The sequence below is a fragment of the Anabrus simplex genome, chromosome 13 (genome assembly GCF_040414725.1).
Source record: "Anabrus simplex isolate iqAnaSimp1 chromosome 13, ASM4041472v1, whole genome shotgun sequence".
In the NCBI taxonomy this organism is placed as follows: Eukaryota; Metazoa; Arthropoda; class Insecta; order Orthoptera; family Tettigoniidae; genus Anabrus; species Anabrus simplex.
In genome coordinates this window covers 57,337,636-57,356,994 of record NC_090277.1, presented here as the reverse complement: position 1 = coordinate 57,356,994, position 19,359 = coordinate 57,337,636, and the positions used below count along the sequence as shown (strand labels likewise).

Genomic DNA, 19,359 nt, shown 5'->3' with positions numbered 1-19,359 from the left:
CCCGCCTCCGCTTTGTCCAGCACAAATCTCACATGGAGTCACCGGGATTAGAACCACGGTATCCAGCGGTGAGAGGCCGACGCGCTGCCGTCTGAGCCACGGAGGCTCTAACTGGGGTCAGTAAAGAACTAAAACTGATCAAAGGATTACAAGTAGAAAACAATATGAGATAGGAACCTGATACAACAAACAGAGGCTAAAATCACAAGGAAGTACAGTAAACCCACCACTCTCCGGGCTGTTTTCATCCATGACAACGATCATGTTGCTGAGAGCATCCACAACCTGCTGCTGCTGTTTCAGGTCGTCCTGAAGTCCTTTGTGCTCTTCGGCTTGTTGTTTGAGCGTGTCCAGGTCCGCTGCCAACTCCGCCATACGAGAGATGCGGTCCTCTGTAGCAGTCAGCCACTGTCTCAGCTGATCCAACTGCGACTGCTGCAACTCCATCAGCAGCTCGTGAATTCTGTTTGAAGAAACACGCCAATTAACAAGCGAGAAAACTCTTAGGCATAAGAAAATTCCTAATATCTAATAAATAGATTTATCTCGCGATTTTATTTTTAAAAGAAGCTGCTATTCTCTATTCATGGCAATATACAGACTCGAGGTCTTTTACTGAAATCAAATTTTATATATCAGACAAATTATTATACCAGAGGTGCCAACCTTTGATGTGGATTATCAGTAATCGCCCTTCGCCCCCGAGAAAAATTTCGAGTCAAATCCAAAGCATGCTCCTCCCTTCTTGATAATGACACCCCTTTTGCCCTTCCCTCTAGCAATCCATTTGAATGTATATCATATTACACAATACCATTTGCACACAACCTGTTAGTTCTGTGATAAAACATTCCTTGTAGTTTGTTTCTCACGCAACAGCAGCTTTTCAGTGTATGTTTTCTTGAAGCATCCTTCCCACTCTGATGACATTTTCGTCTTCTGAACCATAAGCGATTCCAGTGCAGATGTGCTTAATGTAGGCCTCACTTCTTTCCCAATCTTTCTGTCATCTGTTAGTGCACTTCACACAGCAAATACAACATTATTGAAGGATTTATAGTGGAGAAGAGCAGCGCTTGAGCTCCTTCATTCACAATGAATTTTACAACGCTTATGGGTAGCAAAAGGAAATCACGATCGAGTAAGTATCATTGTCAACTCACAAGCATTGAAATGAGGACGATTTAGGAGAAATGTTCAATCCTTTGGAGCCTTTTTCCTTCTTTTCTTTTTTCCCGCTGAAAATTATTTTTCCTGATAATGTCAGCTTTTCCGTAATAATTTCCCCTTTGACCGTAATTCCGTAATCGTGAGGTGAAATCCGTAATAATTACAGACAATCCGTAATAGTTGGCACCACTGTTATACTTATTAAATGGATAATTTATCAGCCTTTTCAACCCAAGAAATCTATTCTGGGATGGTATGCACTAGCCATGCGTCTTGGTGGGTGTGCTAAGTACCGACTGATGAGCCCAACTTAGCACACGGGGGCGAAATGCTGGCAGCCAGGAATGAGTTAGCTGGAAGATTTATAATGTCCAATAATGGACCATTTATATTGGTATTATGGTAAAATACCCCAATAAGCACAAGTACCATGTTCAATACCTACTTCGTTCTAATTCTCACCTATGAACTCAAAACATGTACAAGGCTAATAGTAAAATCCAGTCAATCGAAAATGAAATTCATCAGAACAATGAACCAGGAAAGGCAAGATTTAAAATGAAGCAAACAGGAAAGAGGCTGACATCAAAATATCTTTTACGGAGCTTTTAGGAAGACACAGGCTACAATGAATTCGACATGTTATGAACGAGAACAGCAAGGAATTACTTTGACCAAACCAAACCAAACCCCATGGCACTGCGGCCCTTGAAGAGCCTTGACCAAGTGACCGCTGCTCAGCCCAAAGGCCTGCAGATTACGAGGTGTCGTGTGGTCAGCACGACGATTCCTCTCGGTCGTTATGCTTGGCTTTCTAGACCAGGGCCGCCATCTCACTGTCAGATAGCTCCTCAATTGGACCTCGAACCAGCCCTCAGGTCCAGGTAAAAATCCCTGACCTGGCCGGGAATCGAACCCGGGGCCTCCGGGTAAGAGGCAGGCACGCTACCCCTACACCACGGGGCCGGCTATTACTTTGACAGGGAAGTGAAAGGGGAGAGGCTAATAGGGACACCAAAGAATCTATGGACGGAGTCCTGCACGAATGCTGATATCCACGGAAGTTAGTGCCTTGGCGGATGAAAATCTTATGGCAGTGCCGATAATTTTGCTGATTATTTCTAAACAATTATGTTTATTGATTTTCACTCAGGTAAACTCTAGAAATCTCGACAAGCGAGTCTTTCATACATTTCGTCCAGTTATTTTTGCTTGTGGTGAAGCGACCCTTGACATTGGTATGGGAAAATGGTGGTATACGAAGAGCTCGGAGACCATAAAGCCGTAAATCTGACCTAAGCCTAACTGAATCCTGCCTGCAATTAGTGAAAGGAAGGAACAAAGGTTCCAAAAGAGAACCGCTCAATATGTCAATAGTTGTTGCAAGAGGAAATCGCTCATAAATCTGTCACTGTAGGGTGCAATAGTGTCAGATATCAGGCCTATTGTATTGTGTTAACAGATACATCCGTTGTAGTACAGTGTAATACAGTCGAATAGTTTGCAATATCCGCGGATGATAATTTGTGGATGCGGATGAAAGAAGTGTGGATGCGGTTGCAGATAATATTTTGTATTTCCACACAGGGCTCTATCTATGGACAGACCCATTGAAATCTGAGGTCAGCAAGAGGAATGTCAAGTGAGAAACTATACTTTGAGAGGAAGAAGTGGGAAACTGGAGCTGGAAAGTGATGACGATGATGATTATCATGTAAACAAGTAAAGAGATATCTGAACAAATACAGATGAACCTGAGTTATGTATAAAACTGTCTCAACGGTATTCATTCAGGAACTACATGTTACACTAAATATAAGAGGCAGGTTCCAGTTCCAAAAGAAGATTTAAAAAAAGCATATTGTACCTCAACAAGTATGAGCAGATGACCTAAATATTACACCTCTTTAAACAATATTAATCATTCCAGGGTCTTACCAGTGACTTGCCCGACTCGTTGGCTGCACGGTCAGCGTACTGGTCTTCGGTTCAGAGGGTCCCAGGTTCGATTCCCGGCCGGGACGGGGATTTTAACCTTAATTGGTTCATTCCAATGGCACCGGAGCTGGGTGTATGTGTTGTCTTCATCATCATTTCATCCTCATCACGACGCGCAGGTTGCCTACGGGCGTCAAATAGAAAGACCTGCACCTGGCGAGCCGAACCCGTCCTGGGATATCCCGGCACTAAAAGCCATACGCCATTTCATTTCACCAGTGACTTATGTTCCCTCTACATCCTCATCCTCTACATCATCATCATCATCATCATCATCATCATCATCATTTCCCTTTATCCAGCTGTAGCCAGGTAGGGGCAAATACGGTTCCTCTCCACTTTTTTCGGTCTTTCCACCACTCCTCCTCCAACACTGTGTCCCAGTCCAGGTTTCTTTCTATAATACTGCATTGGATTGTGTCCTTCCATCTCAATCGTGGTCATCCACGGCCTCACCTTCCTTGCGTTTGCACTTCCATCACCTCTTTTGGCATTCTTTTGTCACTCATTCGCTTTATGTGCCCAAACCATCTTAGTCAGCTCTTCTCTATTCTATTATCCATTTTTTGCATTCCAATTTCTTCCCAGATTTTCTCATTCCTTATTTTGTCTCTTCTACTCTTCTGTATCATACTCCTCAAGAACTTCATTTCGGCTGCCTGTATTCGACTCTAATCCTTCTTTGTCATTATCCAAGTTTCTGCTCCGTAAGTTGTTATGGGTACGTAATACATCTTGTACATAGTTTCCTTTCATTCCATTGGCACATCCTTGTCCCATAAATGTTTCTTACACAATAATAGAAACCCCTTCCAGCTTGAATCCTCTTACTAATCTCAGCATCCAGTCGAGCATTTTCCATTAATTCACTCCCCAGGTGTTTGAACGTCTCCACTACTTCCAGGGGCTTGTCTGCAAGTCTAATCTGACCTTTCCCTTATTTCTCCCCTTTAGTCATAACAAGAGTTTTACTCTTTTCTACACTTATTTTCAATCCACATTCTTCGATCTTCTCACTCACCACATCCAACTGTTCTTGAACCTTCATGTCCTCTTCTCCCCAAATCATAATATCATCTGCAAATAACATGATGTTCATTTCTCTTCCCTTTGCTGTTCTCATGATGTCATCCATTACTATTGCAAACAGGATTGGCGCTAGAACACTTCCCTGTCTCAGCCCAGTAGTGATTTTGAACCAACTTGTCCTGCCAACTTGTGTTTGCATGCAACTACAACATTACTTGTACATTGCCATGATCATTTTTATTAATCCCTGTCCAATTCCTCTTTGCACCAGACTGTCCCAAACTTTTAATCTTTACTTAATAAAGTTACATCCTAACTACTACCCTAAATACCCTCAAAACCATGTGACGAGATCTGTACCCTTTATTTACAACCCTGTTAATGTGATTACCCCAATGAATATCTTTCCTTAAATTAACACTTACAGCAATCTCCCTGAGGTACTTTTACCCCATCAATGCCGTAATTAAAACCGAGAGGACTTTTCCCCTTGGTGAAACTTACAGTACATCCTGACTTTTAATTACATTTACTGTCTGCTGTCAATCTCACAACAACATTGTCAAAGTATTTCTGTGTTGCTCACAATCCTCTAATTTATTTACTACTCTATATATTATCCAAGCGAGCCTTCAACAATAAAGACCTTAACGTGGATAATTAGTACAGGTAAGTACTCACCGACTTTGTTTCTCCGTCGCCTTGATCCTGAGATCTTCCCAACGAGAGTTGAGCAGTCTCATCTGTACACGGACCTCACTTTCTTCATCCTTCGAGAGCCCACCTTCTGACACCATGTGTGCACCCTCCTCTAGCACAGTGCGTACTCCCTCTTGGTGGCCCGCTAGCTCTAATAGGAACTCCTAGAAGAGAAGAATTAACATTATCACCATCTTACATCTGAATACAGTAAGACCTTGTTAATTCGAAGTCATTGGGACACTAAAATCGGACTCTGAATTACGTGATTTCGAATTAACCACCGCCAACTCGAAATTCAGAAATGCCAACCCTTGCGGCATCACAAAATATTCTAAGATCCTTTATTGCATGCAATCACCTTGGTTCACAATTAAACCTTTCATGTCGCGGAAAAAATGTATTTCCAAAATGTACCCAACAAGGTGCATTTATTGAAACAATGCTCTTGGATAACACCATACACTGTCAAACGTAACCTCACGCCTGGGAAAAATAAAACACAATTCAAAGAGTGAACTACTGTATACGCACGATGCAATTTAAGTACAGTATAAAGCCCTTGCACAGGGGAGCCAACAAGACTGCCCAAACTGGAAACACATGACACCAACAAAATAAAGTTCGGAAAGATACCCCTGCACGTTCTGGAAGACGTGTTCTATCGTGACGCGGAGAATTTTGAATTTAAACTACGCCGTAAAATATAATTTTTAACAAAATGAAGGTCAGTTTCAAATTAAAAGTCTGAATTGCAATACTGGGGCCGACGTTCTTCAAATTACGAATTATCCGTATTTCGAATTAAACAATTTAAAAAACATCAAAAACCATACCTCGTGTTTCTGGGAATGACAGATACTTTGAATTAGGCGGCATTTTGAATTAACCGATTTCGAATTATTGAGGTTCTGCTGTACTAGCTATCAACATGTCAGTAGATGTAAAAACCTAGCTCTTGAGAACTGGAATTACTACAAAAGCAGAAAAAGCAAGTAATGAGCATAAAATTATAATCTACAATATATAACAGTTTAGAAGGACTTTCATAAATACACAGTTCACAACATGGCTCAACTTTAGGCTCCCCCATTTTTTTCATATATTCATGTCCAAAACATCTTGAATTTATTATTTTAAACATTATGGTTTGATTTTGGTCCATACCGACACTGATGACGACTGACTGAAAATCACCAGTAAAGATCTATGTCCACCTTGTCAATACAATAAAAAGTTATTTAATCTACATATATACATACATTATCATTATAGACTGTTATGCCTTTCAGCGTTCAGTCTGCAAGCCTCTGAGAATTTACTAAACGTCGCCACAATCCTCGATTTGCAACTAGTGTTGTGGCCTCATTTAGTTCTATACCTCTTATCTTTAAATCGTTAGAAACCGAGTCTAACCATCATCGTCTTAGTCTCCCTCTACTTCTCTTACCCTCCATAACAGAGTCCATTGTTCTCCTAGGTAACCTATCCTCCTCCATTCGCCCCACATGACCCCACCACCGAAGCTGGTTTATGTGAACAGCTTCACCCATCGAGTTCATTCCTAAATTAGCCTTTATCTCCTCATTCCGAGTACCCTCCTGCCATTGTTCCCACCTGTTTGTACCAGCAATCATTCTTGCTACTTTCATGTCTGTTACTTCTAACTTATGAATAAGATATCCTGAGTCCACCCAGCTTTCGCTCCCGTAAAGCAAAGTTGGTCTGAAAACAGACCGATGTAAAGAAAGTTTCGTCTGGGAGTTTACTTCCTTCTTACAGAATGCTGCTGATTGCAACTGCGAGCTCACTGCATTAGCTTTACTACACCTTGATTCAATCTCACTTACTATATTACCATCCTGGGAGAACACACAACCTAAATACTTGAAATTATCGACCTGTTCTAGCTTTGTATCACCAATCTGACATTCGATTCTGTTGAATTTCTTACCTACTGACATCAATTTAGTCTTCGAAAGGCTAATTTTCATACCATACTCATTGCACCTATTTTCAAGTTCCAAGATATTAGACTGCAGGCTTTCGGCACAGTCTGCCATTAAGACCAAGTCGTCAGCATAGGCCAAACTGCTTACTACATTTCCACCTAACTGAATCCCTCCCTGCCATTTTATACCTTTCAGCAGATGATCCATGTAAACTATGAACAGCAAAGGTGAAAGATTACAGCCTTGTCTAACTCCTGTAACTACCCTGAACCAAGAACTCATTCTACCATCAATTCTCACTGAAGCCCAATTGTCAACATAAATGCCTTTGATTGATTTTAATAATCTACCTTTAATTCCATAGTCTCCCAGTATAGTGAACATCTTTTCCCTCGGTACCCTGTCATATGCTTTCTCTAGATCTACGAAACATAAACACAACTGCCTATTCCTCTCGTAGCATTTTTCAATTACATGGCGCATACTGAAAATCTGATCCTGACAGCCTCTCTGTGGTCTGAAACCACACTGGTTTTCATCCAACTTCCTCTCAACGACTGATCGCACCCTCCTTTCCAAGATGCCAGTGAATACTTTGCCTGGTATACTAATCAATACTATTGCAATCCTTCCTGTTCCCTTGCTTATAGATAGGTGCAATTACTGCTTTTGTCCAATCTGAAGGTACCTTACCAACACTCCACGCTAATTTTACTACTCTATGAAGCCATTTCATCCCTGCCTTCCCACTATACTTCACCATTTCAGGTCTAATTTCATCTATTCCTGCTGCTTTATGACAATGGAGTTTATTTACTATCCTTTCCACTTCCTCAAGCATAATTTCACCAACATCATTTTCCTCCTCCCCATGAGCTTGGCTGTTTGCAACACCACCAGGATGATTTCCTTTTACATTGAAAAGATGTTCAAAATATTCCCTCCACTTCTCCAGTGATTCCCTGGGATCTATTATGACTTCATCTGAATTACTCAATACACTGTTCATTTCCTTTCTCCCTCCCTTCCTAAGATTCTTTATTACTGTCCAAAAAGGTTTCCCTGCTGCTTGACCTAGCCTTTCCAGGTTATTACCAAAATCTTCCCATGACTTCTTTTTGGATTCAACAACTATTTGTTTCGTTCTGTTTCTTTCATCTACGTACAAATCCCTGTCTGCCTCGGCCCTTGTTTGGAGCCATTTCTGATAAGCCTTCTTTTTATATTTACAGGCTGCTCTCACTTCATCATTCCACCAAGATGTTCACCTTTTCCCATCTTTACACACAGTTGTTCCTAGGCATTCCCTTGCTGTTTCTACTACAGCATCCCTGTATGCCACCCATTCACTTTCTATATCCTGAACCTGCTTACTGTCTACTGTTCGAAACTTCTCACTAATTATATCCATGTACTTCTGTCTAATTTCCTCGTCCTGGAGATTTTCTACCCTTATTCGTTTGCACACAGATTTCACTTTCTCTACCCTAGGCCTAGAGATACTTAGTTCACTACAGATCAGATTGTGGTCTGTATCATCGAAAAATCCGCGAAAAACTCGTACATTCCTAACAGATTTCCTGAATTCAAAGTCTGTTAAGATATAGTCTATTACGGATCTGGTACCCCTAGCCTCCCATGTGTAGCAGTGAATGGCCTTATGCTTGAAGAATGTATTCGTAACAGCTAAACCCATACTAGCACATGCTGTGCATGTTTCGAGAATCTCAATTATTCTCTTCACACTGCCAAAAAATTTGTGGACTTGATAGTTTACCTCCTAAATAAGTTATAATTAAAATATAAGAAGTGCCATCTACATAAAATACTTAAAATTACTTTACTCTAAATACAATGACTGACAGAGCAAATGCAACACCAAGAAGGAGTGGTCAGAACTTTATGCCAATTGCAGGGTAGACTGACGTCACTGAGGTATGCTCATGATGTGAAATGCGCCGCTGTGCTGCGCATGTAGCGAACGATAAATGGGACACGGCGTTGGCGAATGGCCCACTTCGTACCGTGATTTCTCAGCCGACAGTCATTGTAGAACGTGTTGTCGTGTGCCACAGGACACGTGTATAGCTAAGAATGCCAGGCCGCCGTCAACGGAGGCATTTCCAGCAGACAGACGACTTTACGAGGGGTATGGTGATCGGGCTGAGAAGGGCAGGTTGGTCGCTTCGTCAAATCGCAGCCGATACCCATAGGGATGTGTCCACGGTGCAGCGCCTGTGGCGAAGATGGTTGGTGCAGGGACATGTGGCACGTGCGAGGGGTCCAGGCGCAGCCCGAGTGACGTCAGCACGCGAGGATCGGCGCATCCGCCGCCAAGCGGTGGCAGCCCCGCACGCCACGTCAACCGCCATTCTTCAGCATGTGCAAGACACCCTGGCTGTTCCAATATCGACCAGAACAATTTCCCGTCGATTGATTGAAGGAGGCCTGCACTCCCGGCGTCCGCTCAGAAGACTACCATTGACTCCACAGCATAGACGTGCACGCCTGGCATGGTGCCAGGCTAGAGCGACTTGGATGAGGGAATGGCGGAACGTCGTGTTCTCCGATGAGTCACGCTTCTGTTCTGTCAGTGATAGTCACCGCAGATGAGTGTGGCGTCGGCGTGGAGAAAGGTCAAATCCGGCAGTAACTGTGGAGCGCCCTACCGCTAGACAACGCGGCATCATGGTTTGGGGCGCTATTGCGTATGAGTCCACGTCACCTCTAGTGCGTATTCAAGGCACGTTAAATGTCCACCGCTACGTGCAGCATGTGCTGCGGCCGGTGGCACTCCCGTACCTTCAGGGGCTACCCAATGCTCTGTTTCAGCAGGATAATGCCCGCCCACACACTGCTCGCATCTCCCAACAAGCTCTACGAGGTGTACAGATGCTTCCGTGGCCAGCGTACTCTCCGGATCTCTCACCAATCGAACACGTGTGGGATCTCATTGGACGCCATTTGCAAACTCTGCCCCAGCCTCGTACGGACCAACTGTGGCAAATGGTTGACAGAGAATGGAGAACCATCCCTCAGGACACCATCCGCACTCTTATTGACTCTGTACCTCGACGTGTTTCTGCGTGCATCGCCGCTCGCGGTGGTCCTACATCCTACTAAGTCGATGCCGTGCGCATTGTGTAACCTGCATATTGGTTTGAAATAAACATCAATTATTCGTCCGTGCCGTCTCTGTTTTTTCCCCAACTTTCATCCCTTTCGAACCACTCCTTCTTGGTGTTGCATTTGCTCTGTCAGTCAGTGTAAGTTATAATTACGTGTGATATACTTTGAACAAATTAAAGGTCATAATTCGCACTAGCTTTGAACTATGTGTAAACCGGCCCCGTGGTGTAGGGATAGCATGCCTGCCTCTTACCCGGAGGCCTCGGGTTCGATTCCCAGGCAGGTCAGGGATTTTTACATGGAGCTGAGGGCTGGTTCGAGGTCCACTCAGCCTACATTATTAGAATTGTGGAGCTATCTGATGGTGAGATAGCGGCCCCGGTCTAGAAAGCCAAGAATTGCGGCCGAGAGGATTCATCGTGCTGACCACACGACACCTTGTAATCTGCAAGCCTTCAGGGTGAACAACGGTTGCCTGGTAGGTCAAGGCCCTTCAAGGCTGTAGTGCCATGGAGTTAGGTTAGTTTTGAACCATGTCTTGTTCATATTATGACTTGATTTCCTTGTTTGGTTATTCACATATGATGGCTAAATTTTCAGAGTTAAATGTTGTAGATATTGTGATGGAACTGAATGCATCTGTAAATTGAAGTGAAGAGTCTGATCTAGAAGACTGGTTTTATTGGTTGGGGTAGAACAGCACTACTGTACGCTACAACGCATGCATGTTAGCCATGCTGTCATTTACTTTTTCTTTTAGTGGATAATTAGTAAAGTATAATTTGATCATTCATTTTTCTTTGACATGTAAATACAATAATAATTTTGAAAAAAATGTGCATATAAAGGGGCAGAATTTAAAAATATGATTGAACTGAGAGTAAATACAAAACAGTTGTCAGAAAATCAATTCATTATGAACTTTTTGGTGCATTATATATGCATATTCTGTGAATATTACATATGTCACAGTAACATACAGCAGGCATTGGGAATGTGTGATGCACACCCACCGGTTAGAGATGTAGCAACTACTACCAGCTCGAGGGTTGATTAGTGAAGTTCTAAATTTTGTTCTCGACAGTGGCAACCACCTGCTGTGGATCCAAGTTTGGCCGATTGGCTGTCAAGTCCCAACTTTTTCAATCAGAATTATGAAGAGGGATTCTTTCCAGTCTTTCGAAGAACAATGCTCTACGGAATCAGGCATGAGATTTTTTATCAGAATGTGAACATTTCCTCCAAGCTCCTCGCTTTAATCTCCCCCCATTCCTACCCAGCCACGACCCTGAACTGTTACCCATTTTGCCACAACACGGATGGTAGTTGGAGCAACTTACCTCGTGAACATAGAACTGTTCCTTGACAGCCTCTAGATTTCCTTCGACCACAGCCGAGCTGTTCAGCTTGTCCTCAGCTTCCAGCAACCACGTCAGCACCTCTTCTAGGGCTACCTGATAACTGCCAAGCTCCACCGACACGTTGGTGGCCAGGCTGATAGGGCGAGAGTTGGGGATACTGAACTGTCCTCCCTGAAACAAGATGACAAAATTATCACTGCAATGACAACACAAATTGTGTGGTTGTGTATGACTATGTTAGTGCAGTACAATTCATCAAATACAGGAAATCAATCAATCAATCAATCAATCAATCAATCAATCAATCAATCAATCAATCAATCAATCAGTCAATCAATCAATCAATCACCACTGATCTGCATTTAAGGCAGTTGCCCAGGTGGCAGATTATCTATCCATTGTCTACCTAGTCTTTCTTAAATAACTAAGTGATTTGGAAATTTATTGAACATCTCCCTTGGTAAGTTATTCCAATCCCTAACTCCTCTTCCTATAAACGAATATTTGCCCCAATTTGTCCTCTTGAATTCCAACTTCATCTTTATATTTTGATCTTTCCTACTTTTAAGGAAAGAATGAGGGCAGAAATAAACAAAGAAAACACAAAAACAAATTGTGATAGAAGAACCACAATGACAGGTATTTAATAGCTCTAGCAGACATGGTGTGGTATTTACTAGTAAGTTTTAGATGCAGTTAATACCATCATAAATCCATTTCAGGGACTATTTTTTGACTTTATTCGAAGTCACCTTGAACCTATAAATACAAGAGAAAAACAAGCTAAGTTTTTGGTACAAAAATACAGACTCCATGGGCCGATTGTAGAAATGGTATTTAGACAATGTCTACAGTTAAACAATGCCTAGGTATGGCTGCCGCATTGCAGAGACGTTCTTTATCACTTAGACACTGTCTAAAACCGATGTTCAACCGGTCATGTTTAAACAATGCCGAGAGGACTGTTTAACCTCAAATGAGAGAAGTGAATCACAATCAGAGGTTATGTACCATGAAATATGTAATTTGTATTATCATGTTGAGACAAGTCCGGGAAGAAAGGTTAATCCAACGGACTCTCTGTGGGTCACCCACTGCTAAATTGCAACAATTCGTTTGACATGTACGGGGAGATAGATCTTAAAATAAGGTTTCGCTTTTCAAGAGACTTGTTTCTTGAGATTGACAAAGGGACAGTCCGGTAAGTGCCAACTTTAATACAATTCTTGGCAACCGATATATTTTATTATGTACATGGAGTAATTTCCATGGAGTTATAGGTCACTTCGACTACACACATATCAGAATTATGTATCCCTATCACCAGAGGGCTGCCACATACATCAACCGGGAGGGATTCACTTCTATTTACTGCCAAGTAAACACACATAATAGTGAAAACTAAAATGTAGGTTGTATGGGGTTTTTATATATATATAAAATCATATAAGTTTTCAGCAACTATCAGATAGGAAAAGGTAAATGGTGGTGATTATTGTTTAAAGAGAATTGGGGAAAAAGAACTGTGGCCAGTATTTGCCTGGTGTAAAAATAAGGAAACTACAGAAAATAATTTTCAGGGCTGCCAATGATGCATTTTGAACCTACGATCTCCAGAATGCAAGCTACATCTATATGGCCTGTACAACACACTCGGTTACACATTACTACTGCTTCATCTTCCCTTCATCGAAGCTACCGTATTTATGAGTAGTGTCGCTTTAGTGTCGATAATATTATGATGAGAATTAATTTCCAACAAAAGTGATATTCTTATCTTGAGCAAGTCATGCTCATGCTTAGCCATTTTCAAGTAATGTGTACGAAGAACAGCTGACTGGCGTTTGGCGTGCACACCAACGAATTTCACTGGTTGCGACAAGCAAAGAGTTGCATGAAAGATACTTCTGTCTCCATTTTCAAACCAAAATTGAAACGTTAAGCGATATCTAGTTAAACATCAACCGAACCTTGTTTATGCAATGGAAGATCGTGCTCGATTTAGACGTTGTTTAGGTAGATGTTGGCTAAGTTTAAAACTAGTCATCGTTTCTGCAATCGGCGCCATGTATCTAATCTTACAAACCCACTCACTCACTTTCCTGGCACTACAGCCCATTAAGGGCCCTAGCCTCTACAATAGCATTCACCTGTTTCTTTCCGTCCAGAGCTCTTGCTTCTCCAGCCTCGGATCCATAACACTTCCAGATTTCTCGAGAATCTGTTCACACATGTTGTCCTCAGTCTGCTCCCATTTTCGCCGGCCGCCAGGATCTTGGTCAAGGATCTTATTTGTTACTCTGTCCTGGCCCATCCTTACGATGTGCCCAAATTACCAAAGTCTCCTCTTTCTAACCTCTGCGACAATCTCGAGGTCACCATACAGGGCGTAGACTTGGTCCTGATGAGCCACTTTCCTTGACTGTGTATCATGCCAAAGATCTCTCGCGCCCGTAGTAATCTTGTCGTGCTCCTTTAGGTTCCACGTCTCGCATGCATACAGCACCACTGGACGGATTATATCCCAGTACACAGTAAGTTTCAATCTTCTGGAGAACGCTACTTCCTTCGCAACTTCTCACCTTATCTCCTCGCTGATCTTGTTTCCATCAGTCACGAAGGTTCCTAGGTACTTAAACTGCACCACTCTCTCATAGGTATCACCTGCATATTCCAGGCCTCTCACATTGTAAAATCTTGCTTTGTGTCAAAGTGTTCATCATCTACTTTGTTTTGTCCTTGTTGACCTGCAAGCCCAGATGTGTGACCCCTCGCTCATATCCTGCGAAACTTCATCAGGTAGTTCGCACTTCTCTTGAGCAGGAAAACATCACTCACGAAGACCAGGTACTGGAGGGTTGTGTGTTCAGTGGTATTCAGTGCATAACATGCTCCAGACAGAGGTTGAACAGGGTGGTTAATCTTCATTGGCACCTGCATCTCTTGATAAAGATGTTGATTCCCATAGGGAACCTGAAATATTTGTTCTGAATGAGTAAATTTATAATGCCAATATAGTTAGTTTATTGGACATTAAAAATTTGCCAGCGTTTCGCCCCAGTATGTTAAGTTGAGCTCATCAGTTGGTAAATAGCATCTGCATCTCTCCCAACACCTGCTGCAACCTTAACCTGTCCACGCTGTTGTAAGCCTAATCTTACAAACTGAGGTACATTAAAATACCAAAAACCATCAAATTAAAAAATTAAGCATACCTTTCGGAGAGTTATGGTTTGATGTCAACACAAAGTACTGATAAAGGAAGACTGAGCACCAGAAATAAGCTATGGGGTGTAACTGTAGAATTTATTCATCAAAGAGTGGCCAGGTCAGGAAGTTTGTTATACATGTTTCTAGGTTATTTTTGACGTACTTTGGTATTTCTAAAGAATTAAATAAGTGAGAAATATGATTTATGAACCATCCAGCTTCCCATATGTATGGGCTACCTACAATGGACAAAGTGTGGTTTACAAGCGCTCTCCACTTCTTCCTGTGAAAGTATAGTTTCTGTTCCTCTATGGCCTCCCACTTGGCATTCTTCTTGCTGACCTCCGATTTCACTGTATCTATCCATCGATTCCTTGGCCTCCCTACTGGCTTCTCCCCTTTCACTTCACTTTTCTTTTTTTTTCAAGTTGTTTTACATCACACTGACACAGATAGGTCTTATGGCGACAAAGGGATAGGAAAGGTCGAGGAGTGGGAAGGAAGCGGCCGTGGCCTTAATTAAGGTACAGCCCCAGCATTTGCCTGGGGTGAAAATGAGAAACGATGGGAAAACTATCTTCAGGGCTGCCGACCGTTGGGCTCAAACCCACTATCTCCCGGATGCAAGCTCACAGCTGTGCGCCCCTAACCGCATGACCAACTCGCCCGGTCACTTCTCTGTCAAAGTATTTCTTTGCTGTTCTCGCTCTGCCCATCCTCGTAACACGTGCAAACCATTGTAGCCTGCGTCTTCCTAAAAGCTCGGTAACTGGTATTTTGATGCCAGCGTATTTCCTGTTTGTTTCATTTCTAATCTTGTCCTTCCTTGTCTTTTCATTCATTGTTCTGGTGAATTTAATTTCTGGTGAAATGTTGCCTTGTTATGTAGGATACATGTTTCAAGTCCAATTGTGAGAATTGATAGGTATAAAAGGTAAATGTTGCTTTCTGGGGTATTTTATCATCCCAAAGTAGATTTCTCACTTGGAAATAAAATTGAGAAGCTTTCTGAGTCCTATTAAGTATTTCTTGGTTTATTGTGTTATCTTTTGAAATTATACTACCAAGGTAGTTGAAGTAGACTGCAACAGAGTTCCCTCCAGGAAAATGTTTGATTCTGTGCCTTTCCTGTTGATAGTCATGTCAACAGGTTTCGTTTTGCTGATGTTTAGTCCATATTCTTTAAACTGTACTCCTGTACTTCTGCTTCATTTTCTGCCCAGATCAGAACCTCATCTGCATCTCTTTGCAATGTTGTTTGATGGGTTTTACGATCCAATCCATGACCATGATGAACAGGAGTGGTGACAAGACAGTTCCCTGCTGGTCTCCTCTTTAGTTTTCAAACCAGTCTGATCTTCCATCCCCTACTTGGACACAGCTTAAACATTTTTGATAGAGCATCTTTACTTTATCAATCAGGAAGTTTGGCACATTTATACCTTCTAGGCATTCACAGATTTTCTCTCTAGGCACACTGTCGTACGTCTTCTCGATGTCCATAAAAGCCATCACTAAGTTCTTACCATGTTGCCAGTGCTCTGTTACCATTCTGACGGCTAGTATCAGGTCTGCACTGCTTTGGTTCTTTATGAACCCGAGTTGCTCCTCCTCCAATAATGGTTCAATTATATGCACGATTCTTCTTTCGATTATCTTTTCTAGAAATTATAGTGAGCGAGAAAGTAGAGCGATACCACTATAATTTCTGCATTTCTTTCTCTTTCCCTTTTTATACAGAGGGATAATGATACCTTTCATCCAGTCCTCTGGTATCCTGTTCTCTTTTCAGGTGAGAGAGAGTACTCTATATGCAACCATTCTATGCCTTGTGCTCCAGCTGCAAGTGTACAATAGGCAAATGAAAAATGTAAAGCTACAAATCCGAGAACTATCATGCATTATGAATAGACGGATTAAAGGTAGGCTAAAAAGCAAAAAAAATGTTGGTCTATAAATTATGTTCACAAGTCTGTCTCTACTTGTCTTACCCTCTTTGGCAAAGTTATATTTCTATCCACACACACACACACACAAAAATTACCTAATTTACTGAAAAGTAAAAACTCTCTCTCACAAAAATAATTCATGATGTCACATTAACAAATTCTTCTTTAAGGGTAATCATTACTAAAATGTCGAACTTCTGCAAATTCACTTATTAAAACCAAATTTAAAACACAAGCACATATTTATAGGATACAGCCCCATGTAAAACTTTGGAGTTGATTAGTTAATTGGTTGCGAAGTTATTGACAAATAATGTTTATTTTTATAAGTTTCATGGAAAATGCTCTTTGCGGCACAGTTAGGGTTGCCACCTGTCCCGTACTGTACGGGACATCCCGTATTTGAGGTGAAAAGTTTCATCCCATATTATGAACAGTTGTCCTGTAAAAACGAGCGTTTGTGTCTAAATATTTTTAAAATCTGTATTTGATTTGAGCAACACTGAAGTTCGAAGTAGCTCCATTTTGTTTCCTCTTTGGAGCCTCAGACTAAAATGTGAAGTTATCGAAGTTCATCGAAGACATCAGTGTTAAGATGTCAGATGCATTGTACTGTATGTACTGTTAAAAGGGTGAAAGTTAGTCTCTTTTACAAAATTCAATAATTATCTTAATCTGTTAATGAAACTAATTACACATACATACATACATACATACATACATACATACATACATACATACATACATACATTACCATTATAGACTGTTATGCCTTTCAGCGTTCAGTCTGCAAGCCTCTGAGAATTTACTAAACGTCGCCACAATCCTCGATTTGCAACTAGTGTTGTGGCCTCGTTTAGTTCTATACCTCTTATCGTTAAATCGTTAGAAACCGAGTCTAACCATCGTCGTCTTGGTAATCTGTTTGAAATTGGTACCTAACGTTTTGTAGTATTTTTTAACTGTCCCTTATTTTTGTGAAAAATCCAATATTTTTAAGTAAATGTTCCTTATTATATCAAAAAGTGGCAACCCTACACACTTTTTTTTTTTTTTTGTCTGTAATTTGACAGACTTGTCATAAATGCTCATATTTAAGAACTCCGGGTTTTGCAGTCAGGTATGAACTGCTGGAGATATAATTTTTCCAATTTTCCATTATTCGTTCAACAGGCAAAAATCTAGTTTCATGCTATTCAGAAGTAAAAATATGAAGCTAATATTCAACTGATGATAAAATGCATAACTACTTTTAATTCCCGTACGTATTCAAACATTCTCCGAAAATTTCAGGTGAATCTGATAAGAACTCTGTCGCAAAGAGCATTTTACAGTAAAATGAAAATGTTAAGAGTCCACCTTTTCAAAACAATGAATATTTATCGATGCAAGTTCAGATCACGTGTTGTTTAAAGAGGATTAGTACTAGTTTTGATGCCCATTGCGTGTCATCATCAGCCAAAGAATCAATTGAGCAAAACACAACTTATCAAAAAACAATATAAAACACATGATAGCACCTACAAAGATAAATGCTGAATTATGACAAGTTAAAACATATGACAGCACATACAATGACAAAATAATGTTAAATTGTAACAATTTAAAACATTGAGAGTAAGGTGCATCTGACCGTAAAGTAAAAATCTATAAAATCTGAGAGGGTAACCCAGTTGTTAAGTCTTGATACACGAGAAATTAGTCCATCTTGAGATGTATAGATCATAAGGTGTATCTTACAAAACACATGACAGCACCCACAATGACAAATGTTAAATGTAACAAGTTAAAATAATGAGAGTATGGTGTGTCTGACCATAACGTATAAAATCTGAGAAGGTAACCCAGTTGCTAAGTCTTGATACACAAGAGAATAGCCCAGCTTGAAGTGCATAGATCATAAGGTAAATTGTGTTAATGAGAGAAGAATAAATCTTGTTCTCTTAACCCGCGGTAATTAACAGGCTTAACTCAGGCGGTTCTGAAGCCAACAATGTGGTCATGCGAAGATCTTAAATTGAGCAAATGTTATGATTCCCAGTTCGATATGGAAAAGAGGCGAACTCACCTTGAGCAGCGTGATGGCGCAGTTGTTGAAAGGTAAATATTCATTGTATTGAAAAGGTTGACCCTTAACATTTTCATTTTACTGTAACCCCAGTTCAATACGGAACAGAATGAAGTTTCTAACTTTTAGGAGCATTTAATGCATGCCAAAGTAGTAGCAGCAAGAAGCCCTGTTGTCTTATCAGATAATTTTCTTTTTCTTTCATTACCACAATTATTAGCAGATATATGCACAAAATGTCCTTTGTCCCCGCTAACGGATTTGTATAGCGCCACAGCAAATAGTGTAGACTTTGCCTGTGCTATGAGGAAGGGTACCAGGGCTATATTTTTTTGCTAAGGTCATAGACACTGGGGTATGATTCACCACCTTGCCACGTGCATTTCATCAGTCTGGCGGTTTCTTTAGTGTCCGAGTTTCTTAGTGTGTAGTCAAATACTAAATGATTTTAATTGTACAATCATGCCGTATTTCTTTTTAATTGTAATAAATGTGTAATATTCTTCTTTGGTGAAATTTTTGTTGTATAGTGTTGAATCAAAGTCTCAAAAAAATATTATTTCTGCATTTAAGTTGGTAAACTGTCAACCTTTAACTCTCTGTCAAAATTCGCTAAGAGAACATTAAAAACCATTTTGTGGCTTTTTTTTAGTTTTGATGCATATCCCCCATCCCATACATCGCACAAACACGGGTACTGTTTGCTGTCTGTATATTATTTTGCCCCTGCACATTTAATTCTCAATCACTGCTACTGTGCCAAAGAACTAAAAAAATTGTTAAGGTAGATAAAA

The 19,359-nt window shown here is 41.0% G+C and overlaps 1 protein-coding gene across 1 annotated transcript in view; it reads right to left on the bottom strand.

The window, feature by feature from the left end:
* The window catches only part of LOC136884743 (dystrophin, isoforms A/C/F/G/H), a 1,317,506-nt gene that overhangs the window by 1,068,150 nt on the left and 229,997 nt on the right, over positions 1-19,359 (bottom strand). The window contains exons 9-11 of the mRNA XM_068230054.1: positions 11,318-11,509; positions 4,879-5,060; positions 228-463 (exon numbers count right to left, since the gene is read on the bottom strand). Of these exons, the coding sequence (XP_068086155.1) occupies positions 228-463; positions 4,879-5,060; positions 11,318-11,509 (610 nt within the window). The remainder of the gene's footprint in view (positions 1-227; positions 464-4,878; positions 5,061-11,317; positions 11,510-19,359) is intronic.